Here is a 23,716-nt window from a genome sequence, read left to right as displayed (position 1 = left end):
CTAAAGTCAACCCCGGAAAAAAGAATAAGTTCAAAAAAGCTAGAAAGACCTCTAGCGGACTTATTTGACGCAATAAATTTGTACATGACAACTACTTACGCTCATTACGATTAATAAAATCAATTTTCTTGCAGAACAGTTCGCTTTTAATTGGATGCTGCCAATGAGTGTCATGACTATTCCTGTTTTTGAGAGCTTAAAGGATTCTATTGGATAAATTTTCTTCGCACTCGTACGGTTACAAGAGTACTAAAAAATCTTGAAATTATCAAACCCGTTGGTTCGAATAGTATGCCCGCTATTGTTTTGAAGAGGTGTTCTTCAACGCTTACAAAACCTCTGCATAAGTTTTTCTGTCTATCCCTCTCTTCAGGTCTATTTGCTATTGGATGGGAAACAGCATTTCTTCCTCGTTGGGTAAGTTATTATCTATTGGACCGTTTAATTCAAGTACTATTAAACGGGTGCAAATCTGATACTCACAAAATAAACGCTGGTGCACCCCAGGGTTCTCTCTTGTCTCCGACACTCTTCCTTATCTTTGTATATGCTCTTTTGTCTGAAACTTCTAACCCACTAAATTTTTTTCGCTGATGACAGTATCCTCAGCTTTTCATATTCGTTTTTAGATTATGTCCCTTGTCCTTCGGATGTGGACTATCAACGGCAGAGTATGATAAGTTCATTAAATTCCGATCTTGACAGTATTTTCCAATGGGGAATCAAAAACCGTGTGGAATGTAATGCTTCGAAAACTCATTGCTGTCTACTGTCGCAAAATGTACCCCTCCCCCAACGCCACTTTCCATGGGTGGTACTTGTATTGAGGAGTGATCATATATTTAACACTGCTAAAAATACTGCTAAGTCTTTAGGTTTTCTCCGACGATGGAAGAAGTTTTTTACCCCTTCTGATCTGTCTATAATCTACAAAGCTTTTATTCGTCCAAAACTCGAATATTAATCTCATATAGGCTGGTGCCCAAATAATGTACTTATGTAAGTCTTTTGAATACAATTGAAAAGACAGCTCTTAAAATGATATTAGATCGTTCTCTTTTTTCGAGACACCACCGCAAGGTTTCATTTAGTGAAATGGCCAGTTGCATTCCTCTCCTTAAAAAATTCAACCGTAATACCTGCACTTTTAGGAATGTCCATAGTTTACCCTTAAGTCCTACTTCGGACGACTGTTAAATTTAGGGATTCTTCCTTTAACCTTTTGAAAATAATTTTCAATAACTCACTTTATAACTATGTTTTTTTTTCAAGACTGGACACTGTTTTCAATTAATCCTATCTTCAAAAGTGACCTTTAACGTTTAATTAAGAAGTATAGACCAGTATCTTAGCTTTCAGCCATATTAAGACTTAATTGTGCAGTGAAGTTAATCAGTATCAGTCGGACCACTACTACAAATTTATATCTTTTTACACATTATATAAAGGTAGAAGTTTTATAAAAACATTCGATAGAGTGCATCAAGGGCTTCTTAATAAAGCAAATTTAAGAAATTGGTTTTGAATTTTAGTTTTCTTAAATTTTTGGAATCTTATCTGTTGAATCGAAAACAGGTTGTGAAAATTGATATTGATCAGTCTTTTTTTTTATATTTGCATTATCAGGTCTACCGCAAGGTAGTCATCTGGGTCCCCTACTTTTCGTTAATGACATAAGAGATATCTTAGAATCCACCAGTTGTCTTATGTTTGCTGGTGAAAATATATCAACAAATATCCAATTGTGACAATGTTCAAAAAGATATTGATACATTAATTCAGTAGTTTAAATATAATCATCTTGGTTTGAATATCTCCAATTGTAAATTTCTAGAGCTTTTCGTTGAACTGCAAGAGTGGTTTATAATTATAGACTAAGTAAAGAAATTGTATCCACTCTTTGTGAAATTAAAGAACTTGGTGTCATTTTTGATGGCAAATATCATCACATATAAATTTAATTGTAGCTTTAGGAGTCTATCTATCTAACGTCCGTTATTTCAAATATTCAAATTTGTAAGTGAAATAAATAATATCGAGCCTTTTGGATCGGCCGTAAGAATGCGTTACAAATTCATGTGCTCATTTTTACTTTTGCTTCATCATCATCATTCCTCGATTTGTCTTTAGCCAGTTAACATTGTTCGTGTTACAATCAAATAATCAAATAAATCCATTACTGTATAAATAAAACATAAATGTATTATTTAATACATTGAGTCGCGTTTTTTAATTAAATTTAGACGACACGCTCCTAAATATCCAAGGCAAATTCACTACTTGGTTTTTTGAAAAGAAACCCAAAAACACCAAATCGACACCCACCATTTTTTCATCGATTTCAAGGCTCATATGACAGCATCAACAGGGACGAGCTGCATAGAGCCATGTCTAGTTTTGACATCCCTGCCAAACTCGTCTGTTGTGCAGGATGACCATGGATAATTCACGCTGCTCCATAAAAGTTGGAAACAACTTAACAGAATCATTCGATGTCAAAAAAGGTTTAAGACAAGGTTACGATCTGTCATGCGATTTTTTTGACATCGTACTTAAAAGAATAGTGCAGAGCTCACACGTCAACACTAGAGGCACTATCTTTCAAAAGTCTGTCCAATTACTAGCATATGTTGATGACATTGGGGAGTGGAGGAGAAGATAAAACGACGAGTTGTACAGCGACGCGACGTAGACTTAGCCAGAAGCGTAAAAGTCGAAGGACTAAGATGGCTGGGTCACGTAGAGCGCATGGAAACGAATGCTTCGACCCGGGAAGTCTTCGAATCCACATCCACAGGACAAAGGACAGTAGAGGAAGACCGCGAATCAGGTGCCGCGCAAAAGTGGAACGTGAACTTACCTGATTTGGAGCGCGAAACTGGAGACATTTAGCAAAGGACCGAGCTAGATGGAGAAGCTTGTTAGGTGAGGCCTTAGTTCTCATAAGACTGTAGCGTTACCTTAACCCTAGAAAGATAACCTACGTCTATTGGACGTACAAATCATGTGTATCTCTTATGGCCTATGAAATATGTTTATCTTTTTAGGGTTAAGTAAGTAAGTAGGTAATGAAGATTTGTCAAAGTCAATTTTTCAAGGAGGCCGATTCTGTTGACAAAAAAATACATTAGCAGCTCATTTATATTTAACTTCCCATAGAAAGTTATTGTAATGGGTCTGATTTGTCGAATTGAAAATTTTGAAATTTTTTATAAATAAAAAAAAAAACCTGAAAACAAAAATTTGTCACATCGAAAATTTTACGAAAAAAAAAAATTGTTTTATCTCCAAAACAGTTTTGTGCAACGAAGAATAACGTTTTTGATATCAGGTAAAAATAAAAACAATTAGTAAAGTTCGTTTAATTTGATTTTCGAATTAAATTTTTTGAAGCTTAATTTTATCTTATGAGAAATATTGTTTTCGACATTCAGTAAAATTTTGAGAAAAATCGAATTGACAGTTCTTTTTACAAAAAAATAAAAACTCAAAAAACTTTTCAAAAATTTAAGATATAGACTTCAAATAATTTTTTTTATAAAAAACATTGTTTTCAACATTCAGTATTTTTTTTTATAAAAATCTAACAGTCAGTTTTTTTATGAAAAATTAAAATCTACAAAAAAAAGGTACGCAAAATTGGTTAACATTAATGTTCGGTTCTCAATTCCACAGATGGGATGGGAAGTTATCAGTGTGGGTCGCATCCCAGCCCCTTTTTTCATAGTAAAAATCCACAATTTTTAAGCGTTTTTTGACGTTAAAAGAATCATGATAAATTTCCAAACCTTTCAGACTAGTAATGTCAACATTCTTAACTGTTAAACCCTATACAAAAGCTAAGCTTAGCGTACTGAGCTTTCAAAAAAGTTGTGTGTTTTCCTTAAAGCCTTAACATATTTTGTATGTAAAAGAGCTTTCAGGTTAAGCCAAATAATAAATTATATTTTTGTTTGCTCTGGTTTTTAGAGTATTTGATAAGCTAAATGGTTAGTTTCTTTGTGTCCTATTTTTCTAGTACCGACTCGGGTGAAAGACGTGATCGAAATGGACGAGAAAAAAGCGGAAATGCAAAATGTCTGCATCCTGTGTACTTACATCGTTTTCTTAAATTTGAGCTATAGATTTTGATAGATAACATTGAGCTTTGAGTATGAATGCTTTACTTAAGGTGTGTGCGGATCCAATACATGTTTCATAAATAAATTGAAGAGCTCTGTTTAAATTCAGCTAAGAGCATACTCGACATGCTCAAGCTCTGCTCTGTGCTCTACTGAGAGGTAGAATATATAAATGGTATGAATCGTCATAAGCAGTTTTTGTAGTAGTTCAAAAACAGGTTAGTTCAAATGTAATCATGGCAACTCTGAATTCCTTAATTCGACAATTCTCACAGGAAAAACCGAATTGAATTGAAATAAATTAAATTATATTACCTTACTGAGACAAAGAGCTTGGGGATTATGCCATTTGATTATCAAAAATGGGATTTTTCCGGATACAGATAATTTCTTAGAAATAAGAAGTTCTCCAAACAGAAAAAGTTCAGGCAAACTTTAACTGCGTAGACTCTAGTGACTTTCCTTAGAGGTATCTATAACTACATGCATATATGTTAAGTCGAGTTTAAAATAAATAGTTTATAAACGGTTATTATGCAAAAATGCCAAAACCCACCCTGGATTTTAACTCTAACAAAAAGCGGTCTTTAACTCCCAGTTCTCTTATCAATCACTTATTTTCAATACTCTCTCAGAAAAGTTTTAGAATTGGAAAATTCAAATTAGATAAATTTCTTAATTCTTTTGACAAATGTTTATAATTATGATTTAAATGTGTCAAACATATTTCAGAATGTGACTTAACTGTCAATTTCACCTTCAGCGGCTTGTAGCTTATTTAAATGAGGCTATTTGCAATTTTTTAACTCAACCTCAATATATCTCCGCTTTAGGGGTCGGTTAAAGGTTTTCATCATTAAGAATTTGTTCCGAGATTAAAAGCGATTAAGATTTGTTATGTTTGATGTTATTTTGAAGCTGATGAGTTGTAGATTTGTTTAAACAAAAAACAAACAGAACTCTTCTTTTAATTAACTTTTAATTTCTCAATAATGAAATCAGTTTCAATGAACAGCTAATTGTTGATTCCAAATTTCGAAACATAATCGTTTCTCTGGGTTTTCAATAATTAACTCTAACCTCAAATGCTTGATTCCATTCGGGTAATGTGTGTTGAATGACAAAAGATTTCAATGAAAGCTATAAACCACCTGTCAAAATAAATCCAATGATTGGTTCCAATGATGAAAACCAGTGGTAGCTATAACTGTCCCCTAAAATGTAACAAAAGTTCGAAAGACACTTAAGTTTTGACTGTAAGTTGTTTGACATTTGTTCTCATTTAAAAGAAATGTACGCCTCAGTAACAATAATTAATTTATGAGGGAGATCAACCCTATAGTCTCTCTTAAACTACTTCCGCTTGATATCTTCGTATATTAAAAGGTTAAAGGCTTAAAGCTAAATGCTAATGACTTAACAAATATGAAGGTCATATACAAGCCATTACGAGAATGTCTCTTTATACCTATACAACTTTTCTGATGGATAAAGTCAAAAGAAAACGAACTTTCGAAGAATTTGTTTTTGAGGTATTTAACCTTGGAAAATTGTGTCCAAAAGTCATTAAAGACCATTATATACGTTACCTATATCCATTCAAAAAATAATTGTAGGTCACCGGAAGACACTCAGCTCATAACTGCAAATCACTTGTCATCTTCAACCCATCTCTCTCGTACTCTTTTATGATAAAAGTCCAATGGTTCGATTATTGAGATTTGTTTTGAGTCAAACTGTGGGGTCATCGGAACATTACCTTTTTTCCACCTCATACCTTCCTATCATTCTCAAAACAAACCTTTTCTTTTTTTATTTGGTATTAGATTAAACAAAATTATTGGGGTTCAAAAATGTACATAACAAAAAGGTACCTAATATCCATCGAATTCCGTCATACCTGTCTCCTTATACCTTAGCAGGTGTATCTACGATTATGAAATAAAATAATCTTTGAATTTGAATTAAAAATAGAAAATGAAAACAATTTAACCTTTTGTCAAAAAATAAAAAAGAAAGAAATGCGTTGGCTTTAAAGCAAAAATTATATTGAAATGTTAGGACCATTAAACATTATTTCCACACCATAACCCTTATGATAATCGTAAGCATTCAAAAACAACCCTTCCCACAATTCACCCTACATATAAAAAAGAAGAAGCTTAACTGTTTTCATCTACTAGATACCTTTACAAATACAGACTAATCCATTGCATTGGAATGTACATCCACAAATAAACCCTCCTTTCATCATGGATATGAATAAGGATAGGGAATTTTTACTGTCAAAATAATTAATAGCAAAATACCGTTCGTGCGTTGCTCGTGTTGAAAGAGTTAAGTATTTATTTTATAAAACTCTAAACCCTTTTTATCATAAAAAAACATCAGAACAAAACACCAACATTTAAGATTGATTAGTGTGTCCTACTCCTAATCAGGGTTGCCATGTCTTGAACTACTAAAATAACCAAATTTAAAAATTTTTGGAGCTCAAAATCAAAGTCGAAAAGAAGCAAGAATTTGAATCAAAGTCACAATTTACTTTTATTTTAATACAAAAATAAGAGACATTTAAAATCCTTTATTTAATTCAACTAAAAGATTGCATTTATTGATTTCACCTAAAGATTGGGAGTTCAAATGTTGCAATCTCCAATCATTTGACGTAGAAAGACTTCAAATGAATGCAAATACTTCCAAAAGATGCAAAGACTTTAAAAGAACGCATAAAGTGTCAAATGAGTGCAATCAATTGATTGTAGTCAAATGATTGAAGAAAAAATGATTGCAGTCTTTTTAAAAATTCGAAATCCCAATCTTTAGATGAATACGATGAATGCAATCTTTTTATTAAAGTTATAAAAGATTGCATTCCCATAAGTTTATGTGATAACAATTAACTTGACAGGTAGCTTCAAGCTATTATTGAAAGTTGATTGAAATCCATAGACAAAAATCTTTCATTGAAATTTTATAAAATTGAAACAAAAATCAGTGAAACAATTCCTTTTATTTTTTGGAAAATAGGATTAGCTTTTCAGAAAAATTAGCTAGGGACCACTTAGCTAATTCGTTCTCATCATTAAAACAAATCATTGAAATTTTTTTGGCAGATTAGTTAAAGCTTTTATTAAGAGCGTTTTTTGGTATTCCAAATATATACAGTGAGAAATTGCCAACAAAACGATCCGCAGCAGCCAGATTTTTGTATTTAAAAATTGGTTTAACTGCATGAAGATCTGTCAGAAAAATTATAAACAAACACACAAATAAAAGAAAGTTTTTTTTAAATCAAAAGTTAAAATTAACTTAGCAAAAAAAAACTAAAACTAAAAAAATGGACAATTTTCAACAAGAAATGTTAAGAAATGGAAATTGAGATTCCAAAAAAAAAGTTTATTTAACAATTGTTCGTAGACTGCTACATTAACATGTGTTGTTGAAGCGAGCTTGAAGCGAGCCTATATCAACAGAAACAGATTGATTTTTGTCTCCAATGGAAAAAACATAGATAATTCCAAATGCACAACTACTCAACGAACACAGCCATCGCGATACAAATGCAATATCAATCGTACCAACATTTAAGAACGAAATCACATAAGATGAATTCGAGACTCGTATAAATGTCAAAAACCCATCCATAGTAAGATTCTACTCTAACTTTTATCGGTGTTATTCATACTGCGGATATTGGTTTTGTTATTCGTGTAAAATCCTACTATACTATCGATAGATTTTCCAACAAAACACGGGTATTGAAAATGTCTATGCTGTCAAGCATTTAAGTTTATAATTGACCATTGAAAATGGAACGCTTTTAGTGGAATGATTTTTTTTTCTAATTGTAAAATTTAAAACAAGGTAATCATTGAACAAGATCCTATCATTTAAAAAATACAAATTTCTACGCCTCATAAGCTCCATTTTCAACCAATGATAGCTACAGTTGTGTTCATAAAAATAGCAGTGCTGATCACATTTTATCAGATTGTCAATTATTTTAAGAACTGAAATTCTTACAAAAAAATTAACTTGTTGCTTGCATCTAACGGTCTTTCGTTTTCATATTATAGACTTTTAGCTTGAAGTTATACCCTACTTTTTCCGGTGAATGAATCTTGAGGCTTCCTCCTAAGCTCAATGGAACCAGCTTGAGTCCCTTACGAAACGTGAGAGGCTGATTATACCGATATGATTTAGATCGTTTAGATCGTCAAAGAAAATTCTTGCGTTTTCGAGCTAGAGCAGGGCATGTGCAGAGAAGATGAAGAACCGTTTCTTCCTCTTTCTCGTCCATACAGCTTCTGTAAAAGTCATTTGAGAATACGCCTAGTCTCGTGACGTGCTTTCCTATTAGACAGTGTCCGGTTATGACACCTATTATTGAGCTTATATGCGATCTGCTTAGAGAGAGCAAGCATCTTGAACATTTTAAATCCAGTGTTGCCAGATGTTTTTTTTGGCTTGACACGTGGTGATGTTGTTGCACCTGGTGCCTGGCCTTCTAACAGCGTCTGTACTGTACCGTTCCTGGCGAGTTCATCTGCCTGAATGTCTCTATGGCCCGGCACCCAGCAAAGGTGAATATTAAACTGTTGCGCCATCTCCATTAGAGATGATCGACAGTTATGGACTGTTATAGAGTTTGTAGAGACAAAGTCCAGAGATTTGATAGCGGCCTGGCTATCAGAGAAAATACGGATATCAGATATTGATATCACGTTTTCTTTGAGCCAAGACAAGACTTCCTTAATCGCCAAAAGTTCCGCCTGGAACACGCTACAATGATTCGGAAGGCGGAATGAGATACTTAATTTCAGTCGATCAGAGTACACACCTCCACCAACCCCTCCCTTCATTTATTTTTGACCCATCTGTTTTGAAATGGATTGACTCATCCTCTAAGAATGTCCTATCCTCCCAAAAAGTTTCTGTCGAATTGTAGTTGGGGGATGGTGTAGTCTGTGTGCTTTGGAATTGATTCTAAGTATCTTAGAATTACGGAGTGGCCAATGTTGTTGTTAGTCCACTGCGACGAAGCATTGAGGCGAATAGCAGAGCTTGCAGCTATTTGTTTTACTAAATATGTCAAGAGATGTAAGGTAGAGCAAGGTGCCCAGTGCCGCAGACGGAGTCGTGCGGCATATAGGGTGTTAGTGTATAGAGTGTTCATAAAAATAGCAGTGCTTTTGATTTTATAATTAAGAAGGTTAAAACTTCAATTTTTTTAAATTTCGGTAAGTAAATATTTTACTATTTAAAGTTTTAAGTATTTTTAACAAACTAGTATATAAAAATTAATAAATGGGACGGTCAAGACACTGCACAGAAGCAATTCGAAAACTTATTCAAAAACTGCGTTTGGAGGGAAAAACCTACCAAAATATTCCAGACATCCTAGGCTGCTCAACAAAAGTAGTCAGTAACGCTTTAAAATGGCAAAATAAACCGAAAACGTGAGGCCCAAAAAGGATGACTACTGAAAGAACTAACAGAAAAATTGTTCAGTTAGCAAAACAGAACCCTTCCATAGGCTCTAGGAAAATAAGAAATGGACTTTAACTGTCTGTTAGCTCTGTCACAATACGAAGACGTCTTTTATAAGCGATGTTACCAGCCCGAAGTCCACTCAAGGTACCATTCTTGACGAAAAGGCATGTGGCAAAGATAATGGAGTTTGTTAAAGCACATAGAGATTGGGCAAAAGAGAAATGGAGGAATGTTCTATGGAGCGGGGAAAGAAAAGTCGTCCTTTTTGGGCCCAAGGGTCGTCGGGAATATGTGCGAAGACCCTAAAATGCAGCATACGATACACGGTACACTATTAAAACAGCAAAGCATAGTGGAGGGAAAATTATGATATGGGCTTACTTTTCATATAACGAGGTCGGGCCTAATAATCCCATCGGGGGTATAAGGGATGCAACCGATTATGTGAAAATTCTCGAGGTGGTTATGTTACCCTATGCTGAAGAGGAAATGCCGTTAGTTTGGGTATACCAAAAGACTATGACCCATAGCATACGTCAAAAAAGGCAAAAACATGATTTGAGCAGAAGAAGTTATCCGTTAGGGAGTGGCCCGCTCAATCCTCCGACGTTAACCCCATCGGAAATTTGTGGCTGGATTTGAAGAACGCAGTTCATTAAGATATACCTAAGAATTCGAAAAAATTGTGGAAAGCAGTGCGTGATTCTTGGAACGCAATACCAGTCGAGAGGTGTCAGGTTTTAGTGGTCACGATGCCACGTAGATGCGAAGCATCATAAAAAACAAGGCAACAAAGTATCAATTGTAAGCTAACATTGTTTGTATACTTTCATATAACTTATTACAGTTTTCCTTACTTCTTACGTAACAGATCTAATACTTTGTCATAGACTGACGGTTTTTACGGCGACAAAGCTAACGGTAAAAATCGATAGTACTAATTTTATGTTATTATGAATTAAATATTTTAGTTTGTTATTAGAAGTTTAATGAAATATATTATAATGTTGATATTGAAGGCCTTTTTGTTTTATTTGGAGAGCACTGCTATTTTTATGAACACAACTGTATATCTGGGCTCTAATCGTCAGGAATATATACAATTATTTACTATCTAAAAGTAACTTTTGAACTTATTTTTTTAAATTTGTTTGATTTCTAAGCAAAAAGAAAAAACCTAGAATATCCATTCAAATTTTATTCGGATTGATTTCAATGAAAGAAATAACCACAGGCTCTTGGTCAAAATTAGATTTGGGCTATACTTACAGAAAACCTTTCATTGTTCAATTCATGGCTAAATTATTGAAATTGTTGTCACCAATGTTCATTAAAAGATTGCCCTATTTCCGATAAATACCTCATTCTGGCAATCCTGTTCCTAATAATCTTCTGCATGTTTAGCAAGGAATTATTCCCTATTTTCAAATTCCTAATTTTATGAATTAAAAAAAAAAACACCCACTCACATTCTTCTCACTCATCTGACATCTATGGACCTATTTAGAAAATCCTTAAGCCCTAATGAGCTCCATATCTTTTAAGCTCTCTCCCTCTCTTCCATAATTTTTAGACATCACAAAACCTAAAGAACACATCAAATTCGTTATGCGAATTTCGTAAATTTATTTGTCCCTTTCTTGTGTGAATGAACCTCCACAATGTACCCGTTTCATTTCATTATACAACAAAATATATAGAGAAAGATTCACTGTAAATCAAACATTATTAACAAATAAAATCCCTTCTAATCCTTGCTCCCATCATTGAACCTTATACTTAGGTTTAGGTAGGTATATCCTTAGCCTAGGCATAGCTATGCCTATTTTCTATAGAACAAAAAATAACCCACAACCTCTATTTTCCCTTTTGCGCACCAGATATTATCGCACATTAATCTTATGTGATTTAGTATGTGAGCTAAATTAACTTTAACAACGCTCGCTGGCTGGCTGGCAGCTCTGCAGCTATTACTAATGTTCCCATCATAATAGCAATATACCTAAAGTTCGTTCCATGCCATATCAACCCTACGCGGCTCCTCACTCAATCCTCCGAGCCCTGTTTTATTTTTGCTTTTTTTGTTTTATCAAATCTAATATGGTTTTGTTTTATATAAAAAGCTTCTGTTAAGCCCGGTGCTGTGGTGTGTGGATAGACAAAATGATGATAGGGAAGGAATGTCATGCCATGCCATAGAGTAGATGGCGCAGCAGACCCCACCATTTTCTAATTCGCCTTCATAACCATTGCGTTCCCTTTTCTTATTATTTTTCTTTTAGTCTTCACCCGAAGCATAAGTCTCATAATTGCATAATTTGTATTCAATTCTTTAATCTGTTTCATTCTTTTTTACTTATTTTTTTCTTTCTTTCTCTGTTTCTCTCTCTACAAATTTGTATTTTAGTTTATTTTTCCTCCGCACCGCATCGCATCAGTAGCTCTGAGCTCTGATGAATCAACCAGAAGCAGAACGAACCTCGAACCTCCACCCACCTCTGTTTTTACAGCCAATATCCTTCTCTCTTTACTTAATACTCGTATACTATTAGTGTTCGGTAGTTTCATATTCTAAGTCTGTTTTCTTGGGACCTTCTTTCTTAACCCCATCAGCGTTTATATTGTGCTCCCGTTTTTTTTTCTTAAGCGCTTTTTTGTTTCTCTCTGTCTCTGGTTTATGGGTATAAACAGAGTTGCCACATAATCATTATGACGAAAGATTACACATTGTAATAACTTTCTACTGTAGAGATTAAAGAGAATTTGAAAATTTCCATCTAACTCACGGTCTTAGAACAATAAAAAATGGTTATGATGTGTTCGACTCCATATATATAGAGTTTTTAAATAAAAACTCTTCATCTAATTTTTGACATTTCAAAGATGTCAATTACATACTTGGAAGTAACATAAATATAAGTTTTAATTTTGTATGACTTAAAAATTACGGAAAATTCAAACTTTGTAGAACTCATGCATTACAATATCTCCAAAAGTTTAAGGTAATGAAGTTTTGTCATCTTATAACACTTCCAGTAGATGAATAAAACGAGAAGGGGAGATTCTTAAAATAACAAGTGCGAGCGTGATGAAATGTCAAAATAAGAACCCAATTTGTAAAATTAGCTTGAAGTACAAGCTTGTTTGATTCGACTCGGCACTAGAATAGTAGATCAATGTGAAATCAAGCTAAGAAGACAGTAATTATGTTTGGGTTTTATCGTTCAGAACTTGAAATTTGATAACTAAGTTTAAGACCAGAACTCTTTTTGACGTTTTTATCAAAATTGCATGCTCCAGTTAATTTGTTTGTATGGAAACATTAAGGATCAGTTCCGTATATCTTTTTACTATCCATAGAAAGAAAGAGCTAAAATATAAAAAGTTCCCTTAAAGAAGATTCTAATTCATGACGATCTTTTAAAAGTTTACAAAGTTTTCAAGCTGATGCATATACAGTGTCCAGCAACAAAAACCTCCCGTATTTTTAGACGTTTATGTTTAAAGCTATTTATAGATAAAATGGTATTCCGGGTGTAGATAGATAGAGGTCTAAGTTATTAGTTATCATAATGGCGAGGCCCTTATGTGACAGTTTGGTGTGCTGTTGCTCAATTTGGTGTGTTAGGTCCGTATTTTTTCGAAGAAAATGGGCAAAAAGTTACAGTTAATGCGGACCGCTATTGTCACATGTCCAACCAAGCCTAAATCAGTTTACTAGGAATCATAAAGAAGTATGGTTCCAATCTAAAAAATTCAATAAATTTTGTCTGTTAAATTGTTTATTTATTTGGTATTGCCTTTTAAAATATGGGAGATCTTTTTGCCGGACCCTGTATTAATGTCTAGTTGGTTAACTTTGTTCAATAAATTCAAAAAAAAAAAAATAATAATGTTGTTTTAATTAATAAATTTCACATTTTGGAGAAAAACGATAGATATACATGACTAATGTATCTGACTTTTTACTGTAGTGTGACAGTAAAAAGACAAATCTGTAACGTCAGTTTATTGCTTAAAAAAAATGAAAGTTTGTCACAAAATCTCGCTTTAAACTAAAGAAGAGGGTTCACACTTTCAAAGTTTCTGGCTATTGAGGTTTCAAAATATCAATTAGTTTTCAAAATGTTGTTTGACAGGAAGATAAGACTATTTTTTACTATTTGTGAGGACTTTTTTCTGCGACTCGTAAGATTGAATGTTTCTAGATGTGAACTGTACCTAATTGTAAGGAAATTCAAAATAACTTATCCACATCAGACATCAGTTCCCAAAGTTTTATTTTATAATTTATTTTTCGATGAAAGATATTAACTATTTATCGGAGTTTTTGAATGAAAATGAAAACATTGTAATGGCTAAAACACAACCGAGCGTAAGGTCGTCGGGCTTTCGACAGGCTTTTTACCGACTTTAAGATGGGTGACGATATCATGTGTCACAAAGATTGACCTAAAAATTTGCAAAACGTAATGAAGATTTAATGGCTGAATCACAAACACGCTTCGGCTTCGTCTGCGTTACGGTGGGCCTGCTTTAAGGTTGCTTTAAATGACACTTCTATTATTTCATCCCTCTAAAGAGTTAATATTTTGTTTGTAGACATTTTGTTACAGCTGTTGAGCTGTCAGACAAAGCAAATGTTCAGATAATTGAACTAGAGCTTCCGTTTGCAGTCACATTACGATTGTCAAACGAAACGTGAGGTCGAAGCTCCATTGTGATAGCATTCATAGAATTCCTATGGCTGAACTCGTAAACGTAGGTGAAACCGAAGCTGAAGCTTGTTTGTGATTTAGCCATAAACCTCGGGCTTTGAGAAGAAAGTTAACTTAGATTTTTTTGTATTTATTCATTTATTTTGTTTATAAATTAAACAACAGAAGCGAAGACCGATTCTAAAATAAAACACAAAATTGCAAAGACAATACAGTTGTCAAAGCTGTCAAAATGGATCTGTTCGGGCACTGAGCTCGAGCTTACGATCTAAAGCGATCACAAAGCTTGAGGTAACATTTCAGTTTACAATAAGGTGCCAGCTAAAGCTATCATTGAAATCAATCCAGAAACATTTTTGTATCGATATTTGATGTTGTTTCCCTTTGATTAGAAATAAAAATTATATACTGATCGATCGCAAATCACACAAAGAATTTGTTTGGGGAAAAAGTGTAATAAAGTATTTATTTTTCTCTAAAAATGTATTTTTTTATTTTACGGACGGAAATTCATTTTCCTGAACAGCTGATACTTTTATGTTCAAAAGTGAAACAAATCGTTCCACTGATTTGTGTTCTAATTTCACACAATTCCAATGACAGATTTTTGTTAGTATACATTTTTCGGTGGTTTTCAATCAGGAAATTATTTTCAATGACCTGCCAAAAAAAATTAAAATGTTTGTTTTCAATGATGAAAACCAATGATAGCTACAATTGGTGCCTAAGAGTCCATTGTTTCTATTCAATATGTCAAATTCGACACCACCTCAACACGTGATTGTGATTTAGCTATAATCCATACAAGTTTTTGTCACCTTGAACTTTAAGAAAAGATGCCTTTTTTTAGTACGAAACGACAGCTAGAATTTTAGTCCAGTTATTTTCACTCAGCCCATTTGAACTCAACGCAGGTTTATAAATAGTTGCAGTTCTCCTCAAAAAACTATACCTTTTTATTTTTAAGAAATTTTTCAATCGATCTTCTAGAAGAAACATTTTTTCTGATAGACAAAAGAAATTTCACTTACAACACAAACCAGAATCAATCCAATCATAGATCAGTTTAAAACTTTTTATAACTTTTTTTTTCATCAAGAATTCCAATCAAAAGAAATATTAGTACCATATGTCACTTTAACATTCATAAATGTCAGAAAAGGTTCGTTTATGACGATGTTATACAGAAAATGTACATTGTTAGTCTTCCAATTTAGCTTGAGTTGAAAGTGTTTTGAGGAGAAAAATTCGAGGTCAGATGTGGAAAATATTGATCTGATTGTTTAAGTCTCTCTGTGATGTGATTTTTACTGCATAGAACTGTCATGTAAGGGTTTTGAAATATATCCTTTTCTGTGTCTCCTAAAAGGTTTTCTCACAGTTACTGGCTCTTGTGGAGGAATTGACAAATCCTCCAAATCAATCAAATCTCCAATAGTAAGTTTTGTCAAGAAAAGTGATTTCTTAGAAGTATTTAACCTTGTGGAATCAATAACTTCACGTTATATTTTATCTTTTGTTAAACTATTAATTTTCGTCCTGACGTGTGAGAAAGATTGTATATTTTATTAAATCAGCGATTAAATAAATTTGATAAATTAAAAATCTGTTAGCAAAAATCTACGGACCTCTAGAAAGTAACCCGACAGATCCCTTCCTTTAAAAAAAAAGCGACATAAGCGTCTTTAGGAAGAAAGTGGAATTCACATGGTAACTATTGACATTTAAGTTGTTTGTTGTGTCAAAAAGAAAACAAAAATAATGTTCAAATGGAGTATGGAGTTTTAAGATGAGTTTAATTTTCTTTGGCATTTTGCTTCTAGATATGTCATATCGCTAAACACTCAGATATTGACAACCTATATTATATGCTGTACACCTACATAAAGGGTGATTTTTTTGAGGTTATGATTTTCATGCATTAGTATTTGACAGATCACGCGGGATTTCAGACATGGTGTCAAAGAGAAAGATGCTCAGTATGCTTTGACATTTCATCATGAATAGACTTACTAACGAGCAACGCTTGCAAATCATTGAATTTTATTACCAAAATCAGTGTTCGGTTCGAAATGTGTTTCGCGCTTTACGTCCGATTTATGGTCTACATAATCGACCAAGTGAGCAAACAATTAATGCGATTGTGACCAAGTTTCGCACACAGTTTACTTTATTGGACATTAAACCAACCACACGAATGCGTACAGTGCGTACAGAAGAGAATATTGCGTCTGTTTCTGAGAGTGTTGCTGAAAACCGTGAAATGTCGATTCGTCGCCGTTCGCAGCAATTGGGTTTGTGTTATTCGACCACATGGAAGATTTTACGCAAAGATCTTGGTGTAAAACCGTATAAAATACAGCTCGTGCAAGAATTGAAGCGGAACGATCTGCCACAACGTCGAATTTTCAGTGAATGGGCCCTAGAAAAGTTGGCAGAAAATCCGCTTTTTTATCGACAATTTTTGTTCAGCGATGAGGCTCATTTCTGGTTGAATGGCTACGTAAATAAGCAAAATTTCCGCATTTGGAGTGAAGAGCAACCAGAAGCCATTCAAGAACTGCCCATGCATCCCGAAAAATGCACTGTTTGGTGTGGTTTGTACGCTGGTGGAATCATTGGACCGTATTTTTTCAAAGATGCTGTTGGACGCAACGTTACGGTGAATGGCGATCGCTATCGTTCAATGCTAACAAACTTTTTGTTGTCAAAAATGGAAGAACTGAACTTGGTTGACATGTGGTTTCAACAAGATGGCGCTACATGCCACACAGCTCGCGATTCTATGGCCATTTTGAGGGAAAACTTCGGAGAACAATTCATCTCAAGGAATGGACCGGTAAGTTGGCCACCAAGATCATGCAATTTGACGCCTTTAGACTATTTTTTGTGGGGCTACGTCAAGTCTAAAGTCTACACAAATAAGCCAGCAACTATTCCAGCTTTGGAAGACAACATTTCCGAAGAAATTCGGGCTATTCCGGCCGAAATGCTCGAAAAAGTTACCCAAAATTGGACTTTCCGAATGGACCACCTAAGACGCAGCCGCGGTCAACATTTAAAAGAAATTATCTTGAAAAAGTAAATGTCATGGACCAATCTAACGTTTCAAATAAAGAATCGATGAGATTTTGCAAATTGTATGCGTTTTTTTTTTAAAGTTTTCAAGCTCTTAAAAAATCACCGTTTACTTGTACCTTTCAAATCCTTCATTTAAAGTACTTGCGGAATAACATTTTCAGAGTTTAATGTCTTTTTTGACATAAAATTGTTAATAAATTAGTTAAACATTTTCAACTCCTCCTTGTACCTGTACTTAAGCATTAAGTTGAGAATTTTGAATTCTAAATCAGTGCTAACTTATAGGGTGTAATCCAATAGGGACGGATTGATTTTGACAGCTCGTGGCAGCCAAGCTTTGATTGATTTTGATCAGTGTCGAACAAATCGTACAAATGATAAAACCTTACTATCAAAAGGGTGTTGAAAGTTGATCCATATTTTAGTCGAAAAGCCATATTTAACGATGAGGCTCATTTTTAAATGAATTGGTTTGTGAATAAGAAAATTGTCGGATTTTGGACAACACCAACCCACTCGAGATTCATATAGTAATCGTTTGGTGTGCTGGTCGGGAAGCGACGTGAATTGGTCACTATTAACCCCTTTAAACTTTTTCTTGGTCTTAAGATCTATTGTACTAACTTAACAGACTATATGAGAATGATTATTAAATAGTCCACCCTCAAAACTAGTTCTTTTAAGGATCTTTAATATTTAGGTAAAGTTCTTTTACTTCTTTAAGATAATTTGTCTTTGCTTAAAAAACGTTACATTACATTAAACCCATACATAGTGTGAAGTCTCTCGGTTCTCATTCCAAAACCCTAGAATTCTGTATGTTCAACTTGCAGTGAACAGTTAAGAGATCCGGTCTACTTCTTTGACAGAGGGTAAGGTTCTTAACAACAATTTCAGAGTTTAATGGCGCTTATAAATCAAATTTGTCTGATTTGCTTAATCCATCAACGTATCAAACTATGGAGAATATACAACCTGGAATAAGTACGGATGGCCCTCGAGTGTTACAAGCTTAAAACTGTTGATGGTTAGTGTTTGTAAGTAGTAGCTTAGCTGTTCTAAGTGTGTCGCAGTTCTTTCCAAAGTTTTGACTTACTGACCTTTTCTTCTTACACCTTTTTATGACTTTAAAAGGTTTGGGAAATAAGACATCAATTTTAATATCATTTATCAAGCATTCCCGCTTAATTATCCTCTCATTCAATAGAAGCCCGTTAAAGTTTTTAACATTAAATATTTCTTAGTTATTTTTTTAATTTTTTATCATATTAGAAATGGCGCCCAACGTCAAGATTTTTTTCTTTACTAAAGAAATACAATCAACCAGCATTATCTCTTAATACAAATATGAAAATGCAGTGAATTTAAGCTTCTCAAACCATTTTTGCTCCCACTACCCTTCTTGAAAACTTGACATTAACAACCAAGATAAGGCCCAAACACTCTTTCAAGATTTGTCAAATTATTATATACCTCTAAGATAAGAATATACTCAACCCTTATCCTTTTATCAGTTAAACAAAAACATGGACTTTCTCTATAAAATTGATGCCACGAGATAGTGACATAAGCACCAAAGCCAATTATTTGTCTTATAAAATATTATATAAAATTAAATTTCTCACTCTTCTAAAAACCCAAAAGACCATGACTCAAGAATAGTAAACTCAAGGATTTTCCATTTCCACCAATAACTGAATAACCGAGAATGTAAAACAGTTGGTTAAGTTTCATTTAGAAATCAGACGTTGAGGTGCTACCGACACCATACTTTTTTATTTTGTTGAATAATTTTGAATGTGGTTACCAATGTTTCAATAAAAACTACAGTTTTTAAAAGTTTTAGAATAAATAAAACCTTCGTTCAAAGCGAGTATGAGTTGAATTACTTATCTGAGATTATGAGGTCCTTTTTGTAAAAGCAGAAACATGAACACGATAAATGCGTCATGAGTTTGACAGATAAGCTTTGGAAAAACATCTCGCCATTTCACAATGTTCATTTTGGACTCATTTTGACGTCCCATAAATGTTTCCCTGTCCAACTTGATAGCTGCAAAGTGTCAGGAAGTGAAAGGAGACATTTATAAACTTAAAAAAAAAGAACTTTTATTCAAGACAAAATGTCAAATGTCATGACTCATGAGTCTCCTCCAAAGGATACAATGTATGATGAATGAAAAACTGTGATATGGCAACTCTACGTACTCACTTTCATGAAACTAAGTTGTGAGTGTATAAATTTCGGAAAATTTATAGGCGTACAGAAGAAGAAAAACACCCTTCGTGTTTATTTGTGTACCTACAGCTATAGCTGTATGTCAGCTATATGTATGGTGTGCGCGTTAAGAGGTTTCGGGTATCTTTATTTTTTCCCAACGCAACAAAACAACAACAACAAAATTAAGTTCCAAATTAACGAGTTAACTCTTTGAAAACGGACTTAGGGCCTAAAGAAAAAAAACCCTTTTTTATTTTTAAGAGCAAAGGTTCAGTAAGCAGGTACATTAATTTAATTAAAAATAAAATTATGTAAGATTTCTTCAACTTATATAGGTAGTTAGGTTGTAGGAAGCGCTAGGTAAGTTGGAACTACTAATTCACGGTTGAAAACAAGGAAGAACATACAAATTAGACAAACAAGAAGTCTAAGGGTAGGATATAGAAGAATTAGTAGATAGAAGATACGAGTAGAAGAACGCAAACGAACTACCCTTCACGAACGATGACAGTAATGAAATTTTATTGATTTTTACTCGTTTTTTCTTCTTCTCGTATTTTTCGCGGCGCTGCTGCTGCTGTGCTGCTGCTGACACACGATTTCTGATTCAGATTCTGTGTTTCTGACTCGACCATTTTAGCACAAACACACTACCACACATAACCACACACCTCCATACATCCCCAAAACACACACACACACATCGTCATACATGATATGAAAGAGTGAATTATTTCGACGAGACCATTAGAAGTGATGTCTATCTTTCGAGAAAAAATAAAAATGAAAACCTCGTTATAACCATCTTAACGCCCGCCCCCACCCAACCCTTGTTCGTCCCCTGTCCTTAAACCCCCTCCCCCGTCCTGTGTCCTATGTTCAATGTACCCGCTTCCAAAATTATAAGCTTACCTCATCAATGAATTCAAAATCGCTTCCTTCGTATTTTTTCTTTTTAGCTTCAACACCCAAAGATGATGACATCAACACCACCAGAAATACCGTTATTATTAAAAGTAAACACTTCATTTTGCAATTGTATATTTTTATTTGTTTGTGTATGTATGGTGAATGGCAAGGGATTTCCTATTTTTGCTTATTTCTTATTTTTTCTTTTCGTCAAGCACTTTTTTTTCCATAAAATCCGTCGTATTCGTTTAACTTTTCGATAATATTCCAATTAGGAATTTGTGGCCGATTCTCTTTACCCACAATTTCAACACACCAAATTTTGGAAATTCGCTTGCGTTCCAAAAAGAAAACGAAGCTCAAAACCCGATTTGAACTTTTTCACAACAACACAAAAAGAAGGATTATACTATTTGTATTTTACTTATATGCTTTATACTGAATGTACTCCGAACGACCGTCCGTTATTTTCACAATACTAGTAGTCTCAAGAACCGTCGTTTTCGAACTAGTGATGGAATTTTTTTATGAGTTTCGGAAGTGCACTATACTACTCGAGAGGTTTGTTTCTTTTTCTTTTGGTAAATTGTTTTGAATTGGTTGTGCGCATATACGACTCCAAAAACCAAAAAGAACCCCTTTATTTTGTTGGGGAGAGAGCAGAGGCAGTATTGGTATTTTTGCTGAGTGTTTATATTTCTTTGGCTAAGGGTGGTAGATTCTTAACCCCCTTATGCACGAAAAATTTTGTGGAAAACAGATTTTTATACTGCTTCTTCTCTGGTGGAGTTCTTGGGTGCTCTGGTTTTGTTGTCGTGGTGCGGCAGCAAGGAATGTGTCACGAATGGAATATAATAAAAGTAGCTGGCTTCCGAATGAGTCGGCAATTAGGAGGGGTTGGTTCCACTATAAGCGAAGAATCTCACTCAATTTTCTGCTTCTGCTTTCTACTAAAAGAGTATACCTCACTTCAGAAAATTATTAAATTTTTGGAACTTTTTGGAGAGTAAACAGAGAGATGGGTTTTAGTGCTGATAGACGGGGGAATTTTGTTTAAGGAAAATAACAACTTAAAAATAAAGTAACCTATAATGTCAGTTTCAAAAGTCTGGTTTCTTAAGATATTGTGGAAGTTTTCTTTACTTTTTAACAGAAACAAATACGATAACGCTACGCCATAGAATTTAAGTTTGTTTTAGGTTATTTCAAGTCTTTTACATAACTTCATTTAGATCCTTTCCTTTTTAATTCATCTCATAATCAGCTCGAAAACTTTGATCCGGTTCCGGCCTCATACAATAATTCTCCAAATTTATCCTGATCGCGAGCCGACGCCAGTTGCGCACCCGAAGGCTTCGGGTGTCCTGGTCTACGCCATCTCTCCAGCGTAAGCATTGTCTGCCGTCTACCATAAAATGTACTGCAAAGTATTTTCCGAGCTGGTTCCTCTTAGCTCATACAAGCTAAGTGTCTAACCCACCAACCTGAGTCTACCAAACTTTGTTACAATATCAGCATCAGGAATCAACGGTGGCGTCTAAAGTTCCAGGAAGGTTGAACTACTTAGTGAACATCTTTTACAGATCCCAGACCTATAAGGAGTGGTTTTATCAGGCTCCCCGTCCTTGGAATCTAAGGAACTGGCCCTCCAGATTAGGGGTTGTATCGTCGGGGTGACTTCCTGGCCACGTAAAAACATTATAGTTGCGAAGCACCAACAACCCTCGGATACAGACGGTTTTACTGTTGACAACCTACACAAACGAATTAAGGACAACGAACTTAGGATGTGTACGCTTAATGTTAGGTCCCTTAACAGACCACGTGCGGCCGAAGAATTAGCGGAGGCCCTGGACTGCTATAAAGCAGACATCACCGCCATTCAGGAATTACGATGGGATGCGCCAGGCAAAAAGAGGATGAAAAACTGCGACTTTGTCATTGGAGCCCGACTTAGACAAGAAATCTAGAGCTATAGGTGCATCAACGAGCGCATGAAGCCTAAATTCGGCAACATTAGCCAGATATGCGCGTACGCCCCCACAGAAAAGAAGGATCACAACACCAAAAATGTGTTCTTCGAGCCAAAACATATGAGCAATGCCCAAGCTAAGATATTAAAACTGTCCCGGACGATTTTAATGCCAAGGAATAATCGGGAAAAACAGCCTGCACGACAACACTTCCGACAACGGATTCAGGCTCATAGATTACGCTGCGGGGCGAAATTTCATGATAACCGTTTTCCACACCTCAACATCCACAAAACAGCTTGGACTACTCCAAATCAATCTACCGTCAACCAGATTGACCACATTGCCATCGACGCCAGACACGCTTCCAGCATCATGGATGTCCGAACTTTCCGAGGAACTAAAATCGATTTGGACCACTTCCTTGTTGTACGCAACATATCGGGTTTCCAGACCGAAGGCAAAACAGGGAGGTGCTGCGAGAAGGTACAACATAGAACGGCTTCAATCGCAAGAAATCGCCAAATCCTTTTTCGACCGAGTTACAAGTAACCACTCTCGAAGTTCTATGCCGCCAACGCAATGTATCGAAAACCAGTGGCAACATTGCCAAGATGCAATCAGAAAAACCGCCTCTGACGTGTTGGGTTTCAAGTAAATACAAACAAGGAACTCCTGGTTTGATGAGGAATGTCGGCAGGCAAATGCAGCCAAATAACAGGCACGCAAAGCGGCGCTGCCTAAAAGGACGAAAGCTGCTGATGTTGAGAGCAGGAATGAAGTTTGAAAGTCTTATGAAACGAAATTCACAGGTACATAAACCTAGAACCGAAGGCTGCAAAGACGAAAGTGGAAACATCATAGTAGAACCGCAGTCAATGCTGAGGAAATGAAAGGACCACTTCTGCAAACTGTATAAGGGCGACAAGGAACTGAATTCCGCTGTCGGACAGGAAGATTCATTTAAAATAGACGACGAAAACCAACAATCCCGTCCTCCTCACTTAGACAAAGCACAAGATCAAGAGAAAAATTGGTTAGGAGCATGCACCATCTTATCTGTAAGATATGGTCGGAAGAAAGCATGCCCGATGAATGGAACCTCAGTATTGTTTGCCCGATCTTGAAAAAAGATACCCTCTAAACTGCACCAACTATAGACTAATCGCAATCGGTCTACTTAACATCGCCTAAAAA

General features: G+C 34.9%; 1 protein-coding gene across 3 annotated transcripts in view; it reads right to left on the bottom strand.

The window, feature by feature from the left end:
* Nucleotides 1–21,353, bottom strand: part of LOC129940076 (proteoglycan Cow) — a 189,365-nt gene extending 168,012 nt beyond the window's left edge. Inside the window, exon 1 of one of the 3 annotated variants that reach the window (XM_056048344.1) lies at nucleotides 20,550–21,353. In XM_056048344.1, the coding sequence (XP_055904319.1) occupies nucleotides 20,550–20,666 (117 nt within the window). In that variant the 5' untranslated portion in view covers nucleotides 20,667–21,353. The remainder of the gene's footprint in view (nucleotides 1–20,549) is intronic. The other 2 variants (XM_056048418.1, XM_056048483.1) reach the window with 2 other exon arrangements.
* Between the last annotated feature and the right edge of the window lie 2,363 nt (nucleotides 21,354–23,716).

The sequence above is a fragment of the Eupeodes corollae genome, chromosome 1, assembly GCF_945859685.1.
Source record: "Eupeodes corollae chromosome 1, idEupCoro1.1, whole genome shotgun sequence".
Classification (NCBI taxonomy): domain Eukaryota; kingdom Metazoa; phylum Arthropoda; class Insecta; order Diptera; family Syrphidae; genus Eupeodes; species Eupeodes corollae.
Note: the sequence above shows the minus strand (reverse complement) of the source record. Positions and strands in the feature narration are given on the sequence as shown.